At 36.5% G+C, this 20,434-nt stretch overlaps 1 protein-coding gene across 2 annotated transcripts; it reads left to right on the top strand.

Moving 5' to 3' along the window:
* Window positions 1-1,727: 1,727 nt before the first annotated feature.
* Window positions 1,728-19,694, top strand: SLC35F5 (solute carrier family 35 member F5). 2 transcript variants are annotated; one of them, XM_026040851.1, is made up of 16 exons: window positions 1,728-1,874; window positions 3,543-3,615; window positions 6,173-6,324; window positions 7,147-7,290; window positions 9,408-9,470; window positions 10,744-10,825; window positions 12,203-12,393; window positions 13,448-13,529; window positions 13,965-14,052; window positions 14,644-14,708; window positions 15,045-15,149; window positions 15,613-15,772; window positions 16,291-16,381; window positions 17,356-17,510; window positions 17,690-17,775; window positions 18,971-19,694. In XM_026040851.1, the coding sequence occupies exons 3-15, from the start codon at window positions 6,190-6,192 to the stop codon at window positions 17,766-17,768; spliced, it is 1,440 nt and encodes a 479-aa protein (XP_025896636.1). In that variant the 5' UTR covers window positions 1,728-1,874; window positions 3,543-3,615; window positions 6,173-6,189; the 3' UTR covers window positions 17,769-17,775; window positions 18,971-19,694. The 2 variants fall into 2 exon arrangements, with proteins under 2 accessions (XP_025896636.1, XP_025896637.1); XM_026040852.1 differs by having other exon boundaries at window positions 17,690-17,810.
* Window positions 19,695-20,434: the final 740 nt, after the last annotated feature.

The raw sequence follows: 20,434 nt of genomic DNA, 5'->3' as shown, positions 1-20,434 counted from the left end.
CCGCGGACGGAGCTGCGGGCCCGGCGCGGCCTCAGGTACCCGCGCGGGGCCCCAGGTACCGCCCGGCCCGGCCCCGAGCGGCCGCCCCGCGGGCAGCGGGACCGCAGCGCCTGYCCGGGGCCGGAGGGCACGGGGGAAGGCGGCGGCGGCGCCTCGCGCGCGGCCCGGGGCTCGCGGCTCCCTCCGCGGCTTTGCCCTTCGGCGGGTCTCGCCTTTCCCGGCGGGACGGGCCCGCGCTTCCTCCTCGGGCCGCGTTTCCGTCCCCTCGGGCAGCTGGGCAGGCTTCTCGGCTTCCCGCTCCCTGCCGTGCCCGCTGCGCCGTGCGCTCACGCCAAGAGGCTGCGGGCTCTTATCGAGGGACTTTTTTCCCCTCTAACGTTATTAGAGGAACGTGGGAAGGAGGGCAAGGTCACGGCCGGCTTCCCTCTGCCCTTCCAGCGTGCCCTGGGAGCGGGAGCGCCGGCCTCGCGGGGCTGCGSTGCGGCTGACCTGGGGATCCGCGGTAGGCAGCGCAGCAGCTGCCGAATCCCGGCCCGCCGGCCGCAGGCTAACGCCAGGCGTTCTTGTTCCTGCCTAAGAGAGCCGTGTTTCCAAAGCAAACCSTCCGAGCAAGTGCGGAATAGGAAGCTATTGCTGTGCTCCTGCTGCTCCTTAGATACCAGGAACTGCTTGTCCCATGGCAGTTTGTACTGTGACTTGTATTTTTAAGGAGGTATTATTAGGGGATTCCTAGAGTATTTCCTTATGAGAAGATGAGTTTTCTTATCTTGCAACTGAAATAAGTGTGGAATGGTGATCTCTGCCTGTAATACTCAGAAAATATTGTCATGAAAAATATCCTCTGTTTCCTTCTCTGTGTAATGAAGCAAAGGACTCAAAGATCTAAAATGATCCATCAGTTTCCTTTCAGGCTCTTTCCCCTTTGAGCTGAAACTCAATTGAAAACAATGTTTATTTTCTCAGTAATCCGGTATGAAATGAGAATCACCTGCTCACAGTGTATGCTCATAGGAGGGGGCTTGTGCTCCAGAACTCGTCTTATTGGAGCAGCCGGTATAACTGGAAAAGCTAAAGCCATTTCTTGTACAGGCAAACCAGCCTTGGTGTGAAAGCTTAGCTTTCAAATCTAACATTAAGCAGCTTTGAGAAAATAGAAGGAAGGATTTCACACTGAGTAGGTTGCAGCACTGTTTGTTGTGACTGGGCTGCTGTTCTGGGTCTTGGTTTTTTTTTTTTTTTTTTTCCCCCCCCTCTCTCTCCTCCCTTCCCTTCCTTTTTCTCATAAATCAGCTAAAGGCAGTTCTCATGTTGTAATAATTTGGTAATTTCTTTGCTAATAACTATACTTCCCTAATCATCAGCACAGCAAAAATTATTTCATATTTTTTGAATGCATTATAATCTTCTCTACTAGTGTTAAGCTCTTAACCTGAAAAAGGTGATGATTTGCAAAGAAACATTTGATGTTATAGAAATATAATTGTACATGCAGTATGAAATGTGAGATTTTATATGCCCTTTTTTCAGAAGTCATCTGTTACATATTGATTATAATAAAATAAACTTGGAGCTGGAGAAGCTACTCAGCCTGCTGATTTCAGTGTAATCAGCTGGGTGATCACCTATTCTAGACAACTCTACATAGTGAGACTCTATGCCACTCCCAAAAGATCAAAGTGACTTGAAACTATCAGGAATATGATACTCTAGAATATTTGGAAGAAAAAAACCAAAACCAAAAACAAAATATAGTGTCGCGAAAAAGGAATGCTAAGGATTTTTATTCTTGTTTGTTTTCAGCAGATGATCTTCACGTAATTGGTTGAAAAATGGTTCCCCAGGATGACAACCCCAACTCTAACGAAGTTAAAATGGTAAACAAGAAAAAAACACCTCCGTGTCATTTGTTGAAAATCATAATGGTGTTGAGAAATACTGTTTTAAGTTGATATATAAATCCCAAAGTCTAGCTTTCAACTTGTATATTAGAAATTATAATATGTGGAAATCATCATTTCCAAATAATGGAAATGAAGAGTTAACATAGAATAAACTTTCTACTGTTTTTAGTAAAAATACTGCTCTTACTTTAAAATCAGTGTTCTTATTTCAGTGTGTGCTTCTTCTGGTAGCGTAAACTTATCATAATTCTGTTTGTACTTGAATTGGATGTGCAGTAATTATGCAGCCGTGTTCTCTGGGGAAAATGTCTTGCATAATTGCAGTTACKTATCCTGAAATGGTTTTGTTGATGCTAAGCATTGAATGAAGTTTTTTTTTCCTGGTGAGCTCCACTGAGGACTTCAGCCCCCATTTAGTCAGTATCCTGAYAGAGGGCCCGATCACACTTTATATAATAATGAAATTTAGGTGCAAACTCTACACCTAGTTACACGAGTCATGTGCAGTAAGCAGAGCTGAAAATAGTTGAATGGTATATAGCAACATGCAGTTCAATGTGGATAGTGAGAGGAGTTTTTAAGCATCTTTTTTCTGTTGTTTATTTTGTTAACATACTTATTTCTAGGTGTGTTAAACTAGACATGCACAAGCTGATCAAGCTGTGTGGGTAAATGACCCTTTTCTTTGTTCTTAATCATCTAAGGTACTGATCCTAATCTCTGTTTAGGCTAGGAATATAAGGAAAATATGACAGCAGCTACTGTTTATGTGCAAGGGCRCTGAACTGACTAAGCATTCAACATTTACAGTGAKCCTMGGATGTGTGATGTTTCAAATGGATAAACATTAATGCAGCATGTGAATCCTGTTGATATAGAACATCCCTAAAAGGGCTTAGCAGCATTCGAAAACATTAGACATTTCCATGAATAAGAAAGAAAAAACTTCCAGCACTTCCGAGCATTAAAACATATAATTGTATTATTCTTGGATGACAGTTGCAGGGTTGTTTTACCTCCTTTTTGAGCCTTATGTATTTGCCAGTACTTGGACTGYATGGGCATGCTTTTCCTCATTTCCTCATGTGTAGTGTTTCATGCCCTCTATGAAAGTTAGTGGTTTTGTTTTAATAATGTGATAATATTGTGTCAAATTAAGGAAAGATACTGGACTTGCACCAGAAATGACACAGAAGTGTTTCCTTTCTTCCTAAGGCCAAAGAACCYATGTGTTCTCTCCTCTGTTCTTGAATCTAACAGTTACATTGTTTGCTTGGGAATGCAGGCAAGAGAAAAGTTCTTTCTGTTCTATTGGAAAGGTTACATCTCTTCCTCTGTTCAACTTAAAAAATAACTATGTAACATGATCAACTTCATTCTCATGTGAGCGTCTTCTGTTTAATTAATGAGGAAAGGGCTGTGTTCTTTGAGGTGGCAGGARTGGTGAATGATCTTGTTCCCTTGCACTTGTCCTGTTAACCTTTTTGACATGGACCAAATTGTTAAGATTTTATATCTTTATGTCTTTCTCAATCAGGACCTGAACTGTAGCAGATTCTCTTTGATTTTGAATTTTTGAAAAGTTTTACAAAGATATATATGTATTATTTATCACACTTTTTTCTTTCTTTTTTTCTTTAGGAGACTGCCTTCACTTTGACGTGATGTGTGAAGTTTGCTAGTTTTCTGTTTTGTTTTGAATTTACTCTGGAAGGTATGTACAAGGAAGATCTTATTCTTGTATTTTTTTTTTTTATCAGAACATGTTACTTGCAATGTGCRTAAGCCAAATGTAATAAAATAAAACCACACAGTTCTCTAATTATACTGATATTTTGTCAATAATTGGGATAGCATGGCTGTCTAAAACTCAAAATATTTTTTTATCTGTCTGTACATTCAGCATGAAGCTTTACAAGTTTTAGTTCTATCCTAAAACTTGGAATATAAGCTTCGATGTGGAGGGGGTTATTTTGCTTTATTTATTTTGATTAGTTGTGAGTTGGATTTAGTATTGCGACTTTAGGTTGTGCTTTTTTGCTGTTATGGGTTTTTTTCTGATTGTCTTTTTTGCGTTTTATAGCAAAAAGTTGTAGCTTGAAGGTATACCTCTTACTGTCTGTGCAAGACACTGTAGACTTGCCTTCATCCTTTCGTGTTAAGCTTTTTTTTCCTTGTTAGGGGATGGCGGGGGAGGAGAAATGGGATATATTAAGTTGGAATCTTAAGCAGATACTTTGCAGTCAGAGTAACAAATTGCAGCTCGTATTCCTTTTTCGGGGTATAAGTATGGCCTCTTTATTTGGAATTTTTAACTCTACTGATCATAGATGAAAAAGAGCTGCGCCATGTACTTACACATCGAATAATTTCGTACATAGTTCGTTATTTGCAAAGTACTTGAAATTCTGCCATATTTCTCTCACTGAGGGATCCTAATTTGTGCAAGTCTAATGTAGGTTCAGTTACGATATTAAGTAACTATAGAATAAGCACAGACTCCATGAGCAATCTGCATGTGCTATATGCTGTGGAGAACAGTACAGAGCTGCTATGAAGAGAGGAATTGATACGTAATGTGGAAAAGTCAAACAGATCCATCAGACTGCTGGGATTCCTCCCTGTCTGCAGGCACCTCTGCTGCTCTTACCTCGCAGCACATCAGTGACCAAAGGCTAGAGCGGTTTTTGTTTCTGCAGCCAGAGAAGGGAAGAGATTTCTTTCTTCTAGCTCTTTTGGAACTCATCTGTGCACAAATTCCAATTTGTGCAATCCAAACGTATGAATGGCTGTTAGGATGTGTGCTTATATATAAAATACATAGCAACCATTAGACCAACTCGTACAAACTRAAAAAAGAAAAAATCCACATAAGCTTTCAAGTATTAAAACTGTTGGCTCGCTCGGCCTTAAGTTAATATCCATAGCTATTTTTGAGAACAAGTGTTTTCTTCTTTATTCCATATTAAAAAACCCTGCTATTCCTTGATGAGTTTTTCATAGCTTTGCTCCTACCTACTTATAAGTTTTCTTTTGTCAAACTCCTCATTTATCAGCAAAGTAGAATAATTATCCAGAACTGATGCCCACACATGGAATATATCAGCATAGCTCTAGCAATACAATTAAGCTTCAGTAGCTCTGTTGATCTTTGGAAGGAAGCTGTTTGAAGTGTGGAGGAGGAGAAAGTGGCAAGATTTGAATTTGGCAAAGACTGCACASTGAAGGAGAGCAATGAGTCAAAGGTTGAAAACGGCAATCTCTAAAAGCACTTATGCATTTCTAAAAAATTTAATCAATAGTCTAAAGAACAGGCTGATCTGTACTAAAAAAATCATACAGCTACTTCCTCGCTGAAGACGTTGTAGGACAGTCTCCTTCATAGGTAGTTTGTAAATAATAGAAACATAGTAAATGGTTGCATGTTGGTGTGTACAGCAGAAATTATGAAGTGTAATTTAAATGAACCTGTTTTAACCAAGCAAGGTGTATCTTTTTGGCAGTCATGTTCTGTTGCAAAATAGTAGCTGATTAGTTTTTAGTTTGTTAGAGATCTTTCAGAGATAGCAAGTGCTTGGGTTTCTTGAGTTTTCTATGCTGATTACATAATATTCCTTGCTATTTTTCAACAAATTAGCTGAATTCTTAAATTGCATCCATGTAGAAATGGTMGTGGAAAAATAAAACTGAGGAAGATCTGTATCTTATTGAGGTTCACTGGCATGTGCAATTGGGTTTTGTGAGCTTACAATGGGATATTCTTTCTCCTTGAGGCGATGGGGGGAGTTCCCCAACAGCACCCAAATGTGTTTTTCTGTTTTCAGAAATATTTGACTAATTCTGAAKTTTAAGAATGCAGGCTTCTGACTATCTTTCGTGGAATTATGTTCCGCTCAGCTCATTAAACTAATTCCTACTGCAGTTTCAGAGTATCTGAATCTACCAAAATGCAGTAGTCTCAAAATATACCAAACTTACAGTATAGACTTGCCAAAAAGGTATTGCATGTTCTATCTCGCTTTGCTTGCTTTCGTGGCAATCTTTCTTCAAAGTGAATGTACTTTTGAAAAGTCTGTATTTACTTTTTAATTGTCCCTAATGTCTGTAGATCTCAGGCCAGATCAGTTAAAGGTCTRCTTTTAACAAACCTGACCATGTTTCTTGACATGTTGTTGAGTCCATTTCATATACATGAAACATTTGGTTTCACACATACCCGTGTGCACACAATTTCTCTTGTTTTAATTTTTAATTTTTATTCTTTTTTTTAGTATTGAATAGATCACAAATGGTGTGGGTTTTTATCATGAATCGAATGAGCTCCCAGAGCAATTCATCCACTCAGCGTAGGCGAATGGCTCTAGGAATTGTCATTCTTCTCCTCGTTGATGTGATATGGGTTGCCTCTTCAGAGCTCACTTCTGTAAGTATTGTTGCACACATCATAAAGAAAATAAAAGCCTATATAAGAGAGGATCCCAGGGTAATAGTACTTCAAAATAAAGTATTTTAGCATAACATTCAATGTTCTTTTCAGTATTTGGTGGGAGGATAAGGGAAAGASAGTGTCAGTCAGGTTACAGAAGTCATGACCAAGCACATTTCAGTGACAATAATAATGCACAAGCTTTTCCTAAGAAGAGGTAAATGAGTTGTAGCACTGAAAGCTAGGTAGTATGGTAGTGTTTCCATCATTTTTATTTTGGACACTATAGGACCAAAGGACTAAGAAGTCACTGGCTTAACCAATGTAATTGCAGACAAGTTTATATTGTAAATACATTAGTTTGTGTATGTGCCCTCTTAAAACTGATCTTGTATTTACTTCAGGCCGAGGAGCTAAGTCCCTCTTTTTCTTTTTGGYTATGGCTACTGTAATATTTGTTACAAATGCAGATTTTTATTTATAAAATATTTGTATGTAAATGTACATTCAGTTCKCTTTTAGTTCTACAGCAAATGTATTTGTTGCCTCTTCAAATAGAAGTAAACACAGTTTTCTTCTAGTGGCAGAATATCTTATAAAGTGGGTTCAATGCCTTCTTGTTGATGTTGAAGATGGTTTGGGAGAGGGCACCGGCAGAATAGGTGGGGCCATTTGCGTCTCTTGGTCATATGTGCCAGTATTGTGACATTCTGATTTTTAGGAACCAGGCTCTTCTAGACTGTATGAATTAAAACTGTTTGTGTATTCTCACCTAATTTGTGGGTAATTTTGCGTACTGTAATTATTTTCTTTCCACAGTACGTTTTTACAAAGTACAACAAACCTTTTTTCAGTACTTTTGCAAAAACATCCATGTTTGTTCTTTATCTCTTGGGATTTATTGTTTGGAAACCATGGAGGCAACAGTGCACGCGTGGGTTTCGTGGAAGGCATGCAGCTTTTGTAAGTATTTTAACKTCATAAATGTTGTGATCTTTGTGGAAGTGTTTATGCCATAATATAGAATAATGTAGGAGGGGGATAGACAGATGAACTTTGGATACTTGTGAAGTAATAAAAGCTGAATCATGGCCAAAGCAAAGATAGTGATTGTGGTATTAGAAAAATGAAAAAGCACTATGAAATATAGCAGGAATCATAAGAAATGCACTATTGGGCCAGGCCTCTAGACCTGTGTTCTTATCTCCTGCAACTGTCCAAGAATAGATGATTCTTTTTGAGAAGAGCTTCAGAGCCTTAACTCAGAACTGCTGCCTGTGCTGTGTGTTCTCTTATTTCAGCAACACCTGTAAGCAATGCAGTCAGTATGCTCTGTAGTACTTAGGTAGTTGGTGAAGATTTTCTCTCAGGAAGARCTATACATTGTGTGCTAAAAGGTTTTGAGGGTTTTATTTATATATTTTAAGTCCTATTTGAGTTARAGTGGTAGATAAGCACTTTCGTCATTCGTATTGTGTTTCTGACRGACATCATGCATGTGAGTGACTTCATATTGTGCATCCTAGGCTTAGGCATATCTTATGCTGGTGCCTAGAGTTATTGGCATGTCACAGAAAGAGATGCATTTTCCAAGCAAATTAAAGATGCCTGGAAGAGTACTTGTTCTGTGCCAGTTATTTGGAATGCTAAACAGCAGGACTCAGGAAATGGAAAGACATTTAGTTTGATACTAATCTCCGTTAAAATAGACCGGAAAAATGATCCAAGAACATGCTGGTAATAAATATGTCTTTAGAAATAGCATATGTGAAAGGAACTGACTATGCTTCTTTTGTATGGCATGTTTTATTAATAATGATAGTTGCAGGTGTAACATGCTTAAAATCTTATAATAATAAACTTATATATAATGTCTTATAACATTGCAGTTGCAGCACACAACTTTCTGTATTAAAAACAATCTTTTACAAAATGCAATACGCTATTTAGAGTTTGACACCTCAAAATAGTTTTCACTTGGTCAGTCTTTAATATGCAATGCTTGTGGGTAGCATAGCCCATGTGTTAGGTTCAACGTCCTTACTGATTTTAGATAATATGGATAACGTTGAAATAATTGGCAGTAATGACAAACAGTAGCAAAAGGAAATGCTTAACGGATGGTGAATTATACAGAGCATGTAAAGTGTTCAACTCAATTAAAGTAGGGCCATGTAAACAAAATACATGCAGATAAAACCATCAGCAAGCCAGGAGGGCTCCATCTGAGCAGAGGGGTAGCTTGTGCCTGGAGCAGGGATAGGGGTTGTCCTGCCCAGCCGAACCCAGCACGGTGCTGTCACATGGGTAACGGGATCCTCTGTGTTAACTGGGCAGCAGTGAGTCAGGCTGCTGCATCTGTCATGGGCATGTGTGGCATTTGGGGGATTCCAGTATGAGTTTTTCCTCTTTTTAATAATGCTGTATTTTTTCTAATAAGTGATAGGAAATGGCCAATAACTTTGTCAGCATAGTTTGAAGGAACAGTATGAGTGAGGACTCTTGTTTGCAATTTGAAATAAGGCAGGAATTTTCTTTCTTAAAGAATACGTTTAGATATTCAACTTTATAATTAATGTATATGCTTTTAGGTGTTTTGTCAACCTGAAACAAAGATGTTTATATCTTTTGTGTTATTTCAATAATGATCACCTGCGTAAGTTCTTGTATATTAGTTTCAATACCTTTAAACTTATTTAAAAGCTTTCCTGCCAACATAGCAGAACAGCAAGCTGCAGATCAAAGAACAGGGGAAYGTATTCTACGTGAGCTCACCCGGATTTAAGCCTTCTTAAAATGAAGGCAGCGTTCCAGGCTTTCATGAAAAGGACACTTGCCTCATTTGAATGAACAATTGAGAGTGCTGTTGTAATATGTGCACAAAAGTGTTGTAATTTTTAAGGCTGCACTTTTCAGGTTCTGGCATTCTAACATACACTGATATGTGGTTAGGCAGTTGAGCCACTGGTGTTCTCCAAGAGGGACAAGGAGTTACTAAACTGAAGTTTTTTTTTTTAAGAAGCTGATAATAACTCTATTCCGTCTTGATACATGGTTACATTTAATGGTTTTGTTATTAGTTTGCAGATGCTGAAGGATATTTTGCTGCGTGTGCAACAGATAACACTGTGAATAGTTCTCTGGTAAGTTCCATAATTTGCAAACGTTAATGCTCTGAAGTAATAGAACATCATTGTCCTATTTTCTTGTTTTTTTTTTTTAAAAAATCTTTTTCAGCAAATGGAATTAGTTTAACTTTGCTTTCAACACAGTGAAAATAAGTAACTTAATGTTAATAAAAAAAAATGTTGAGAATAATGGCACTACTGCTCATGAGAAATAAGATTTTCAGCTCAATAAAATATTTGCTTGAGTTGTTCCCTCATAGCTTGTGAAAGAAATATTTATGGCACACAAAGGAAGCCTTTGCATGTTCCGCTCASTAGCTGCCCAAGCAGTGTGTGGTGAGCTAGTGGCAAAGCCAAGCGTCCCTCTAGACTGAGGCGTACAACAGCACCATTCAGTTAGCTGAGCATCTTGCACACTGGGATCCTCATTGCTGTTTGAATGAGAAATGAGCTGCCTTTCTCCTGCCAGTGCACGGGGAGGGGTTTCACTTGACTGAATCAAGTATCAGTGCTGGCGTTCTGCCGATGATAAACTGGGGTGCCGCGTTGCAGCTTTGCAGTGTTTTTCATCGTCCATAAATTATGGCTTGCTATGCCTCTTGGTCAGACTGCTGCTTAATCTGCATACCTGAATGAGAGGCTACACTCAGAAGTCTTCTGGTTTCTAATAAGATTGCAGCTAAGAGAACTCTTTCTTTTAATTTAAATAAGCAATTTAATACTTGTTTTATTGGAAGTATTTGCAGTTTAATACTTGTTTTATTGGAAGTATTTAAACAATTAAAACATCTGCTAAGCGTGTTGGAGTTCCTTTCCCAAAGTTTGTGTGACTTTAGCTATAGTCCATCAGCTTCTTAGGATCACAAGAAGAAAATAAGTGTGGAATGATTCTTTTTATATCTGTATATACAAACATACATACTCTGTATTTTATGTTTCTAATTTAGTATTTGAACAAAAGCTATAGATCTACTGAAACTTCTGTGATATTTTTAAAAATTTTTCATTTTCATTCAAGTTTTGAATTTTCAGGGGGTGAATTTTGTGTTCATGAACATATGCACACAAGCACCCAGTTAAATATCACTGAATGCTGCCTTTTTATTTAACRTAAAATGTAGGTAATGTACAAGAAGGCTATCAAGTGTGTCAAATTAAAATTCAGTTGTGGTAATGTTTCACCAAGCTTTTCTCTTGTATTTAGTTTTCTAACATGCTAAATTAATTCTTCTGCTTATAATTCAAATATCCTACTTAACTGTATTTTACTTATACTGATTCATTTCAGAGTGAACCTTTATATGTTCCTGTAAAGTTTCATGATTTGCCAACTGAAAAAAATGGCAGTAATAATAGTGATGCAGAGAAAAGTGAGTAAAGATTTTTGGAATGCTGAAATGCCAGTTTTTTGGTGAAAGGGTTTTCCTGTGTGTTGGTGTAGCCTCTATCATGTTGCAAGTGTCTGTCTGTCTGTCTGTCTGTCTGTCTGTCTCTCTCTCTCTCTCTCTCTCTCTCTCTCTCTCTCTCTCTCTCTCTTTTCTCCCCTTACTTTATATCTTTTATTACAAGCATTGCAGTTGTGTATATTTACTTTCAGGTAGAGGAAACATAGGCCTCTTGTTCAGTTTACCTTTCTTGGTCACTACAGATCCAGCCTATGTTTATCTCAAGGGACCAACTGGGTTCAGTACTTGTGATTCTTTCCTTCTGGGCTTGTATGACCAGCAGCAGTGAGTCAGCCTCTGGAAAAGCAAACTATTGTCCCTTTTAGAGCAGGAGCAAAGCAGTCAAAGTAAGAATTTTAACAGTCTATGTGCATTCCATTTTTATTTAAGCTTCCCTATCTTGTGATAGTAGCTGAAACAGGCCTAACTGTCCTGAGTGACTAATGAAACATTGGCTGTCCAAAAGATTCATTATATTATATTCTGAAAAAAAAAAAAGTCCCTGCTTATGAACGGGAAAGTCTCTGTTTATTTTAATTTCTAGGTGACAGCTTACCTGATCAGAACCATTTTAATAGACTCTGTTATCCCCCTTTGCTAACACGCACCGAACACCTAAGGGTTTTTTGAGCTAGAACCCTTCCTCTTTCCCTTTTAGAAAATGAAGTATTATTTCATTTTAAATTAGGCTACTATTTGCAAGTGGCATGCAGCTCTTTCTTCACACAGGATACTAATAACACTGCAATACTCTCATAAATAAAGTCAGCAGCAGTTCAGTCCTGGTGCGCAGAGTAGTTATTCACAGAGGTTGGATTGCGAATGAGGAAGTGACTTCACAGCCTCTGCAAAGCTTTGAGGTCTGTTGGGCACCCTGATCCTCTCAATGAAATGCTGTCSTTGCAGTTAGCTACAGCTGTGTGCAGCTTCTGGGTGCATATCTTAAATGCAAATGTTATCCATACAGATTAATTCTTGCTCAAAAGTTGGTTGTTACCTTGCAGCAATGATTTTATTTTTCCTCCAGGGAGGTGGGAGGGATGATACTTTTCAGTGAGGCTTTTATGTATGGGCAACAGTACTGATTTAAAATAGTAATTGTACTTTGTCCTGTTARCAGTCTATAAAATAGCAAAACACTGCCTTCGTAAATAAAAATAAGTCTTTAATTTGTATAAAAGCTTGCTATGGTTTATGCAGTAATGTCATCAATGTAGTATTAAAATAATTTTATTTTTGTGTTATTTTGACTTTAAAAGTTTAATGATCATGTGCAACTGTTTTTTTTTTTTTTTTTTTAAGCTCCTAAAAAGCCTCGTGTAAGATTCAGTAACATTATGGAGATTCGACAACTCCCAGCAAGCCATGCACTGGAAGCAAAGCTGTCTCGCATGTCATATCCCACCGTTAAGGAGCAGGAATCAATATTAAAAACTGTAGGGAAACTAACTGCAGCTCAAGTAGCAAAAATCAGCTTTTTCTTTTGTTTTGTGGTATGTGCTCTTTTCCTTCAAAAAACTAAATTTAAATGTATATCAATAAGGAAAATTCTCATCTGTGCAGTATTGAGATGCCTTGTGTTCATTATGCCTCAGTTTGTAAACATTCTATGAACTAAATCCAGAAATGAAATGTAAAACAAAAAGATCCTGTGTGCACAAGCTAACTATAAAGTCAGTTGTAAGCTGTGTTGTGCTGTCCATTGTAGGTATGTTTGCAGCAGGTATGTAGCAAGGTCTAAGGTTACATGAATTATTTTACTGTACTTAAATGTCACTGTGAATCCCTTCTGTGGCCATCATATAAAGAGTGACACCTCATGCCTCACTGTCACTGTACCCTTAAATGCTGTGAAGTGACAGCAGTTACTGTCCTTTAGCTCCAATGAGGGCTGCATGATGTAGGAATTTTTTGGCTGTTTGTTTCTAGAATCATGATTTTAGGTTCACAACCCATGCTACTAGTACCCTTCTGTTACTGGTGTGTATGTGTATTTCTTGGGCAACATAATCCTGCTTTAAACTGCAGAGTGATAGCTTTCCTGGGGCTGTATCAAAGATCTTCATAATGAGATCTTCATCAAAATAATGTTTAAATGGTTGCTGTTTCTTTAGTTTATGAAGGAGTTTACAGGCATGAATCTTTTCAAARTATCTTGGAGATATATCATGTTTTTAGAGTGGAAAGCAGTGCAGGTTAAAGTACTCCTTTTATTAAGAAGGAAAAGCAAGAAACTCATTAGATTGATTAATGTCTCATGCTTCTCTAGAAATTTCTTTACAACCCCAGTGGAATAATCATCTCAAAGCACTTCCAGAACAAGTTAAATGTTTAGTTGCTGCTGAATAGCTATTATAATTCAAAGTCAAATCATTCAGATGAAATTATTTAATTAAGTTTCAGTTCTGAAGTTTGTTATTTCATTGCCATGATCTGCTTATATTTTTGAAGAAACTGTTTCTTCTTTAAATAGCTTTTTAAAGCACTGACAAACATCCATTGTATTGCTATCCATATGTTCACTGAATTATTTATCTTTTTCTCCAGTGGTTCTTGGCAAATTTTTCTTACCAAGAAGCTCTATCGGATACACAGGTTGCCATAGTTAATATCTTGTCTTCAACCTCTGGTGAGTTTTATTTACACCATAAGATGTACATTATGATATGAGGTTGTTTATAGCATAAGAGCATTTGGCTTACGTTGGACTTGTGTGTCTTACCTGTGCTCCAGGGGAAGGCAATGCTTAAAACCATTGAATATGTGTATTTAAAAATTGCACTATTATTGGGCTGTTATCATGATGCCATCCTCTTTGCTACTCAGATTTATTTGTTTTGCTATAGCTTTGTGGTTATGTCTGTATAGTAAAGAGCTGTATGTGGAGTGTAATAGGCCTGAAGTAAAGATGATATCTCCACCTTCCCCATCCCTGATCCTCAGTAAAAATTTTCTTGCTATTTATTTGGAAATGTAAGCTTGTGTTTTTTGTGAAGAGCAACATCAGTGCAGTTTACACTGAACAAAGCTTGGTTGTATAAACACTTCTTATTTTCTATTGCAGGACTTTTTACTTTAATCCTTGCTGCAGTGTTTCCCAGTAACAGTGGGGATAGGTTCACCCTCTCCAAATTGTTAGCTGTTGTTTTAAGGTAAGAATATGGAATGGAACATGTGATTAAAAATCTTATTATTGCAGTGAGGGAGCAAATATACCTACAATATTTGTGACAGTGTATGGKATGCGTCAGTCTTGTTTGTTCCTTTTTGTGGGCGCGTGTTTTTTYGTTGTTTGTGAATCAAGTATTTAAGACAAGTTGAACAAATGCATGAACAAGTCTTTTAAAATACTCCATATAGGAAACGATTGCCCAATCTCATGCTCCTATTGTAAATTAAAATAATGAAATTTCTATAGGAAATTCTTGTGCTTGTTGTCTAATGATGGTGGGTGTTTTTGCACAGATGGGAAGAAAGAGGTTGACACTTGATATCTTGTCAGCCTGTTTCGTTAAATACATGAGGCATTGTTCAGTGAAGTCAGTAAGTTTACCGTAAGTTTTGAATTAGATATTAAAAAGAGAAAATTCCTTTTGGCTTTATCAGAAGTGTGTTGGGTTAATGAAAAATATCTAAAGTTTTAGTACTTTTGTGGGGTTTTCCCCTGTGTTTTTACTTTCATCTTTGTGAAAAAAAAATAGATTGACTTAAGTAGCATTTTGCATTTCTTCTTTTCTTGCTAGCATTGGTGGTGTAGTACTTGTTAACCTTTCTGGATCTGAGAGATCTTCTGGAAGAGATACAATAGGTATTTTGTTTGTTTGTTTTTTACCCTGAAAAATGCAGTGGTGGATGCCACTGTAAACACTTGACAATACTTAGAAGATTATATAGACAGATACATACTTGCATTTTGGTCTCATAGCTCCTGAAACTAGGCATTTATGATGATGTATTTTTCTGGATATAACTTATGAGACTTTTTAGGTATTCAAGCTCTCTGCCTTTTTAAGCATTTTTCCTGTAGTAATGGATTCAGTAATAAACAATTCTGAAACTGTCATATAGAGATTTATTATGTTTAAAATAATGTGAAATGTATAACATTTGACACATCTAAAGTCTGTATTTCTCATCTTTACAGGTTCCCTTTGGTCCCTTATAGGAGCAATGCTGTATGCTGTGTACATAGTAATGATAAAAAGGAAAGTAGACAGAGAAGATAAGCTTGATATACCAATGTTCTTTGGTAAGACTAATAATGCTAATGAAGAAAGCTTTAATTCAGCATGTGATTGAACTGTTTTCAGGCACTTGCCTATATACTAAGTGTCTGAGGGCCCAGAAAAGGCATGGAAGTAGAGAATACCCAGTTCTTTCTATCATTTTCCGTGCTTTAGAGACTGATTGTATGGATTATTTTTTGTTTACAACCTTGATGACAAAAGGTAACATTATCCATCACAGTGTAGGCACTTCTCCTGGATCCAAGGATCTTGTGAATATCAAAACTGTAAATACCTGACCAAAGTGTTTCTTGGCAGTTTCTGGTAAAGTTTCTTAATTTCTTTCCTCTAAAACACCAATAAGTGGTAACAAAATAATATAAAAATATGCGCGTTGTCAAAATAGCGTTTTTTAGTAAAAACCTATAGTTTTGAAGAAACTCAAAGGTCTTTTTTTTGTGATTTACCCGTTGTTTTTGCATTCAGGTTTTGTAGGGCTGTTTAACCTGTTGCTGCTATGGCCAGGATTTTTCCTGCTTCACTATACTGGGTTTGAAGCATTTGAGTTTCCCAACAAACTCATATGGATGTGCATTGTCATTAATGGCCTTATTGGAACAGTTCTGTCAGAGTTCCTCTGGTTGTGGTGCGTGAAATTTACTTTGCCTATATATCCCATACATTGTCTTACTTGTTTTTCAGATGTTAAGATGTCAAAATATCTAGCTAGTTTTGCAGTCTAGCTGTCTGTAAGYACATTTTGAGTTAGAGAGTGTTACCCAACATGTCAATGTATTGTGTAAGGTAATTTTAAAGAGCAGATGATGTGGCCTTACCAAAAATACTTATTTTCTTATGCAGAGTCATTTCTGGACGTAAGTTTTCTTTTGTTTTTTTAATGGACCAGACTATGGCCAGCCAGACTTAATTGCTGTAAGCTGACGTTAAATTATTTCAAACTAAAGACTAAAAACAAAATGAAGGTTATGCTAAGYGAGGTCACTACGAAGTCGTGAGTTCTCAGTTGTCTTGAAAGGTGTACAAAAAAATTAAAGCTCACTTGAAATTTTTGATTGCTGAAACATATTCTGCGGTTTGATGCATTACTCTAGCTGCCTTTTAATCTTTGAATTAAGACTATTACTACTTTTTTTCTCTCTGCAGGGGCTGCTTTCTTACCTCATCACTGATAGGCACACTTGCTCTAAGCCTTACGATACCTCTGTCCATCATCGCTGACATGTGCATGCAGAAGGTAACATACTAAACTTAAATTAAAAAGGTAACATACTAAGCTTAATTAAAATGCTAGGGCAGGTGTTTCTTATAATTCAATGACAATGATCATAATATATACAATGAAGTGTATTTTGCCTTCAGTGCTACTTGTTAGTAATTGAACTGCACTGGAATTCACCCTCTCTTAGTATTCATAGGTATGATAGCTTTTGAGCGGTACTTCAGATACATTTGGTTGAGATGCAGCTTGAAGGAAAAGTAAAATTAATTTCAATAGTTTTACAGGTGTCAATAGAGTCGCAAGGAAAGGATGCAGGAAATTTTAGAGTATAGGGAGTAATACTTATCTGAGCCAGATAAGTATTTTCTGGGCTGAAAAGGGTACACTTCTGGAAACTTTGAATGGAGAGTGCTGGCCTTGCTCTGCCAATTGCTGCTTGTTTGCACTGCTTTGGTGGTGTTCTGAGTCATCTTGCAAATACAGGTTTGCTTGGAGTGTAAGCTCTGTGCAAATAGAAATGCAAAAAATATAGGAAAAAATAGGAAAATATTAGAAGACTGTATATATTCATAAAATTGGTAATTATGGAGTAGTAACAACTTATTAACCTAATAAATCAATAAAGTTATCTGTAATAATTGACAAAATTCTGAAGCTTATGAACCRATTTGTAACCACTGATTAAATATCTCGTTTGGCAATTTCTGTATTGATTAACTTCTATTAGAAATCAGTGAGTCTTGCAGCTGTAGTTTGCTAGATTTGTGAGAATGAAACATCAAGTCTTCAACTCTGGATCTTTTTCTTCCACAAGAGGGAGCCTTGCTTGTGGTTAATTGTGCTGTTAGCTTTAAACAAAATTTAAGTTTGCAGTAAACTGCATCTCAAACTTACAAATCATTTTTATAATAATGAATAATTATTCCAAATATACAGTATACYGTTACTTTTCTGTTACTGAACGAACAATGATTTTCTCTTAATTCCAGGTGCAATTTTCCTGGCTATTTTTTGCAGGGGCAATCCCTGTGTTCTTTTCTTTTTTCATTGCAACTCTCTTGTGTCATTATAACAACTGGGATCCAGTGATGGTGGGAATCAGAAGAATTTTTGCCTTTATCTGTAGAAAACATCGCATTCAGAGGTAGGGCAGTCTCAAAGTATAAGCCCATCTCTTCTTTTTTTCATTGCCTTTCTGAACTCTTAAAAAAACAGTAAAAAACAACAATACTCCTGCCATATTTGTTTCTCTATTACTGTTATTGCTTTGTAGCTTTCAATTATTATTGCTGTGTGGTTTAACAAAAATCTATTTCTTCTAAGAATGCCAGAAGAAAGTGAGCAGTGTGAAAGTCTCATTCCTATGCATAATGTATCTCAAGATGGAGAAGGTTGCTCATAGGCAAAAGGTATGCTGAACAAAACTCAGACAATGTGATGAAAGGTGAGCAGTAGGTTTTATGGCAGTGTATACTATACATTTCGACAGAGCCTACAGTTCACTCTTTTTCTGAATGGATTGGTAGACTTTTGAATAGTATTTTCATAATTATTTAAATTATGACTTCATACAAAGCATTCCTCATGCTGTTTTTTCTTTTTAGTTGAGTTGATGGTTTTAAAATGTAAAGAAGGTTTTTAACAAGATTTAAATAATATTATTATTTTGGAGACAAGACCTTTTGGAGAGGAGTAGGATTTTTTTCTGTGGTTGGTGATTTGCTTTATTGTTTTGCTTTTGTTGGATAGGGGTAGAGAGATTTCTCTTTATGTGATGTAAAGAGAGCCTCTGTACCTTGCATAAGTTCCAGCRAAACTTATATTTGCAATAAACTTCATTTTTCTTCCCAGTACTGTGATTTTTTTTGAATAAGCTTTACTTTTCCCTCCCTCATCACCCCCAAGTAATATCTCTAATGGGAAAGGAGGGAAGGTTTTCCCTTTAGTTCAGTACATTACAACAGCTCTTATMGTTCAGAAAAGCCAGGCTGTTGCAGAAGAGGCAAAGAATATCTTGTGATGTGTGGTGGGTCTGCAGGACATGTGCTGTAATCCTTTCACTCTGTTCTGATGCCCCTGAGGCTGCAGTTCAAGGTCTTGCTCTTCGTAGAAAGTATGGGCCATTTGAGGAAATTTGGAGATCAATGGTCTCCATCACTATAGGCCTTGAAAACAGGGTTTGTCAAGGAGGAGTCCTCGTGTTTGTGAGTGTCAGACCAAAAATTAATGTCTAAATTCTATTAGACATTAGGGAAGATAGTTCCTAAGATAAGGACAGGGAAACTAGAGGAGACTACTTGGAGTGTTGGCAAAATTTCTTTTTCTGAGAGGAGGTTGCACAAACCTCTAAAAAGGAATTTTGTAGGTAATTTGTTAATGCTGTCTTGGAGCATGGAGATGGATTTAGTTCAAGTCCCTTTCTGAATTTTCAAGAGTTACCTGATCAGAAGAAGGTTTTTATTTTCTAAGGTTGCCCACATCCAATAAGGAAATTAAAAATATCCCTCTACATTTGTAAATAACTGAAAAAATAAATAGCAATAGCCTTTTCTTTAGTATTGTAGCACTGGTAATTCTTWTTTTTTTTCTTTTTTCTTCCTTTAGTTTAAAAATGGAATGATGCCCAGCGAAGAGACAATCTTCTGGAAAGTCCCTAAGGAATSATGTTTCAGTGCCTATTTTGAATTTGTAGTAAAAATAAGAAGTTTCAGTTCTTTTGAAACTCTAAACTTTTCCTCTTTCTGCTTTCATCTGGTTTTATAAAGAGACAACTTTACTACATGCATATTGCTATAGGGAGTCTTAGTCCATCTAAGCAACCAACCTGCCTTACAACACTGAGCTGGTGAAGTTACTTGACAAAATCAAAAAATGAATGCTGTTAGATGATTTTTCTTTCTTTTTTTTTTTTTTTTAAACTCACAATTTTGTTAAATGCTGGAATATATTTTTTTTAAAAAATACTTTCAAATGAGTTATGTAAATAAGTTTGCAGGTCATCATTTCTTACAGGCTTTCAGGTGAAAAGCGAAATAGATTCGTTACCTGTAGTAGGTACAAATTAACTTTTTTATGTTGTATAAAATCTATTTGCATATTAATAGAAGAAAATAGAAAAGTAATTTATTAAGTGCATTCCTGTAATTATGCAGGCAGGATCTTTGTACGGTTCTGGAACACTACAAATATATATATYGTCTTACTCCATTTTGAGAAGCTTTGTAATTGCAATGGGTGCCCATGTTTAAAAATCTCTTATTACCTAGCAATCTGGAGTGTTTAAAACTTCTAAATACAGTAAATCTGGTGTAGATTCATAAAATCAACACTTATTTTAAATAGACTGGTTATGTTAAACCATCATTAGTCGAAATGATTGATTATGGAAAGCTAGGTTAAAAAAATCTTTCAGCAGTTAATTTGATCTTATGTTTTCAATTCACTACAATAGTGTACAATTGGCCAATAATAATCTGCCAAAAATATAAAAGTTAAAGATGTTTATTTTTTCAACTGTATTTAATAAATTTATTCTAAATCTTATATTTTTTATCTTTTATGTTTTTTTTACTGCAGTACTTCTATTAGAGTCTGAAAAGCTGTGAATAATTATATTAAAAATATTTTTGATTAGTCAATATCATTTTCCAGGTTCTGGCCTATAAGGCACTGCTTAAAAAAATAATTTTGAATTTGATGAATTTGATCTTTATAACAGCAGTATGTTTGGTGATACAACTGCTGGTCTAGAGGGAATGCAGGAAAGCAGCTTATCCGTCTGTATGTTTAGAAGGATTGATTATGCAATATAGAATTTAAAGGCAAARTTCTATAGATGGAGAAAAGGAATGATGGTTGATTATGGAGAGAAAAGAATGATTCTGCTTAGAGAGAAATACCTTATCTTCATAATTTTTTCCCTACCATTCTTAATGTTGTATTATGTTACAAATTTCAGTATTTCTGTTGTTCAAAATGTCTGAAATAAGTAGGAGGCTTTAAGGTAAGAGAGATAGTAAGTCCCTCTTTGAAAACCTGAAATGGGGATTAAAAAAAAGTTATCTTTTT

The sequence above is a fragment of the Nothoprocta perdicaria genome, unplaced genomic scaffold (assembly GCF_003342845.1).
Source record: "Nothoprocta perdicaria isolate Ctin4 unplaced genomic scaffold, notPer1 scaffold_27, whole genome shotgun sequence".
Classification (NCBI taxonomy): domain Eukaryota; kingdom Metazoa; phylum Chordata; class Aves; order Tinamiformes; family Tinamidae; genus Nothoprocta; species Nothoprocta perdicaria.
Note: the sequence above shows the minus strand (reverse complement) of the source record. Positions and strands in the feature narration are given on the sequence as shown.

Excerpts from the sequence above, each read along its gene's own strand:
- SLC35F5 (XM_026040851.1), top strand. The coding sequence starts at position 6,190 with ATGGTGTGGGTTTTTATCATGAATCGAATGAGCTCCCAGAGCAATTCA. Across the intron at positions 7,291-9,407 it reads GTGGAAGGCATGCAGCTTTT|TTTGCAGATGCTGAAGGATA; the intron begins GTAAGTATTTTA and ends TTTTGTTATTAG. Across the intron at positions 14,709-15,044 it reads TTCTGGAAGAGATACAATAG|GTTCCCTTTGGTCCCTTATA; the intron begins GTATTTTGTTTG and ends TCATCTTTACAG.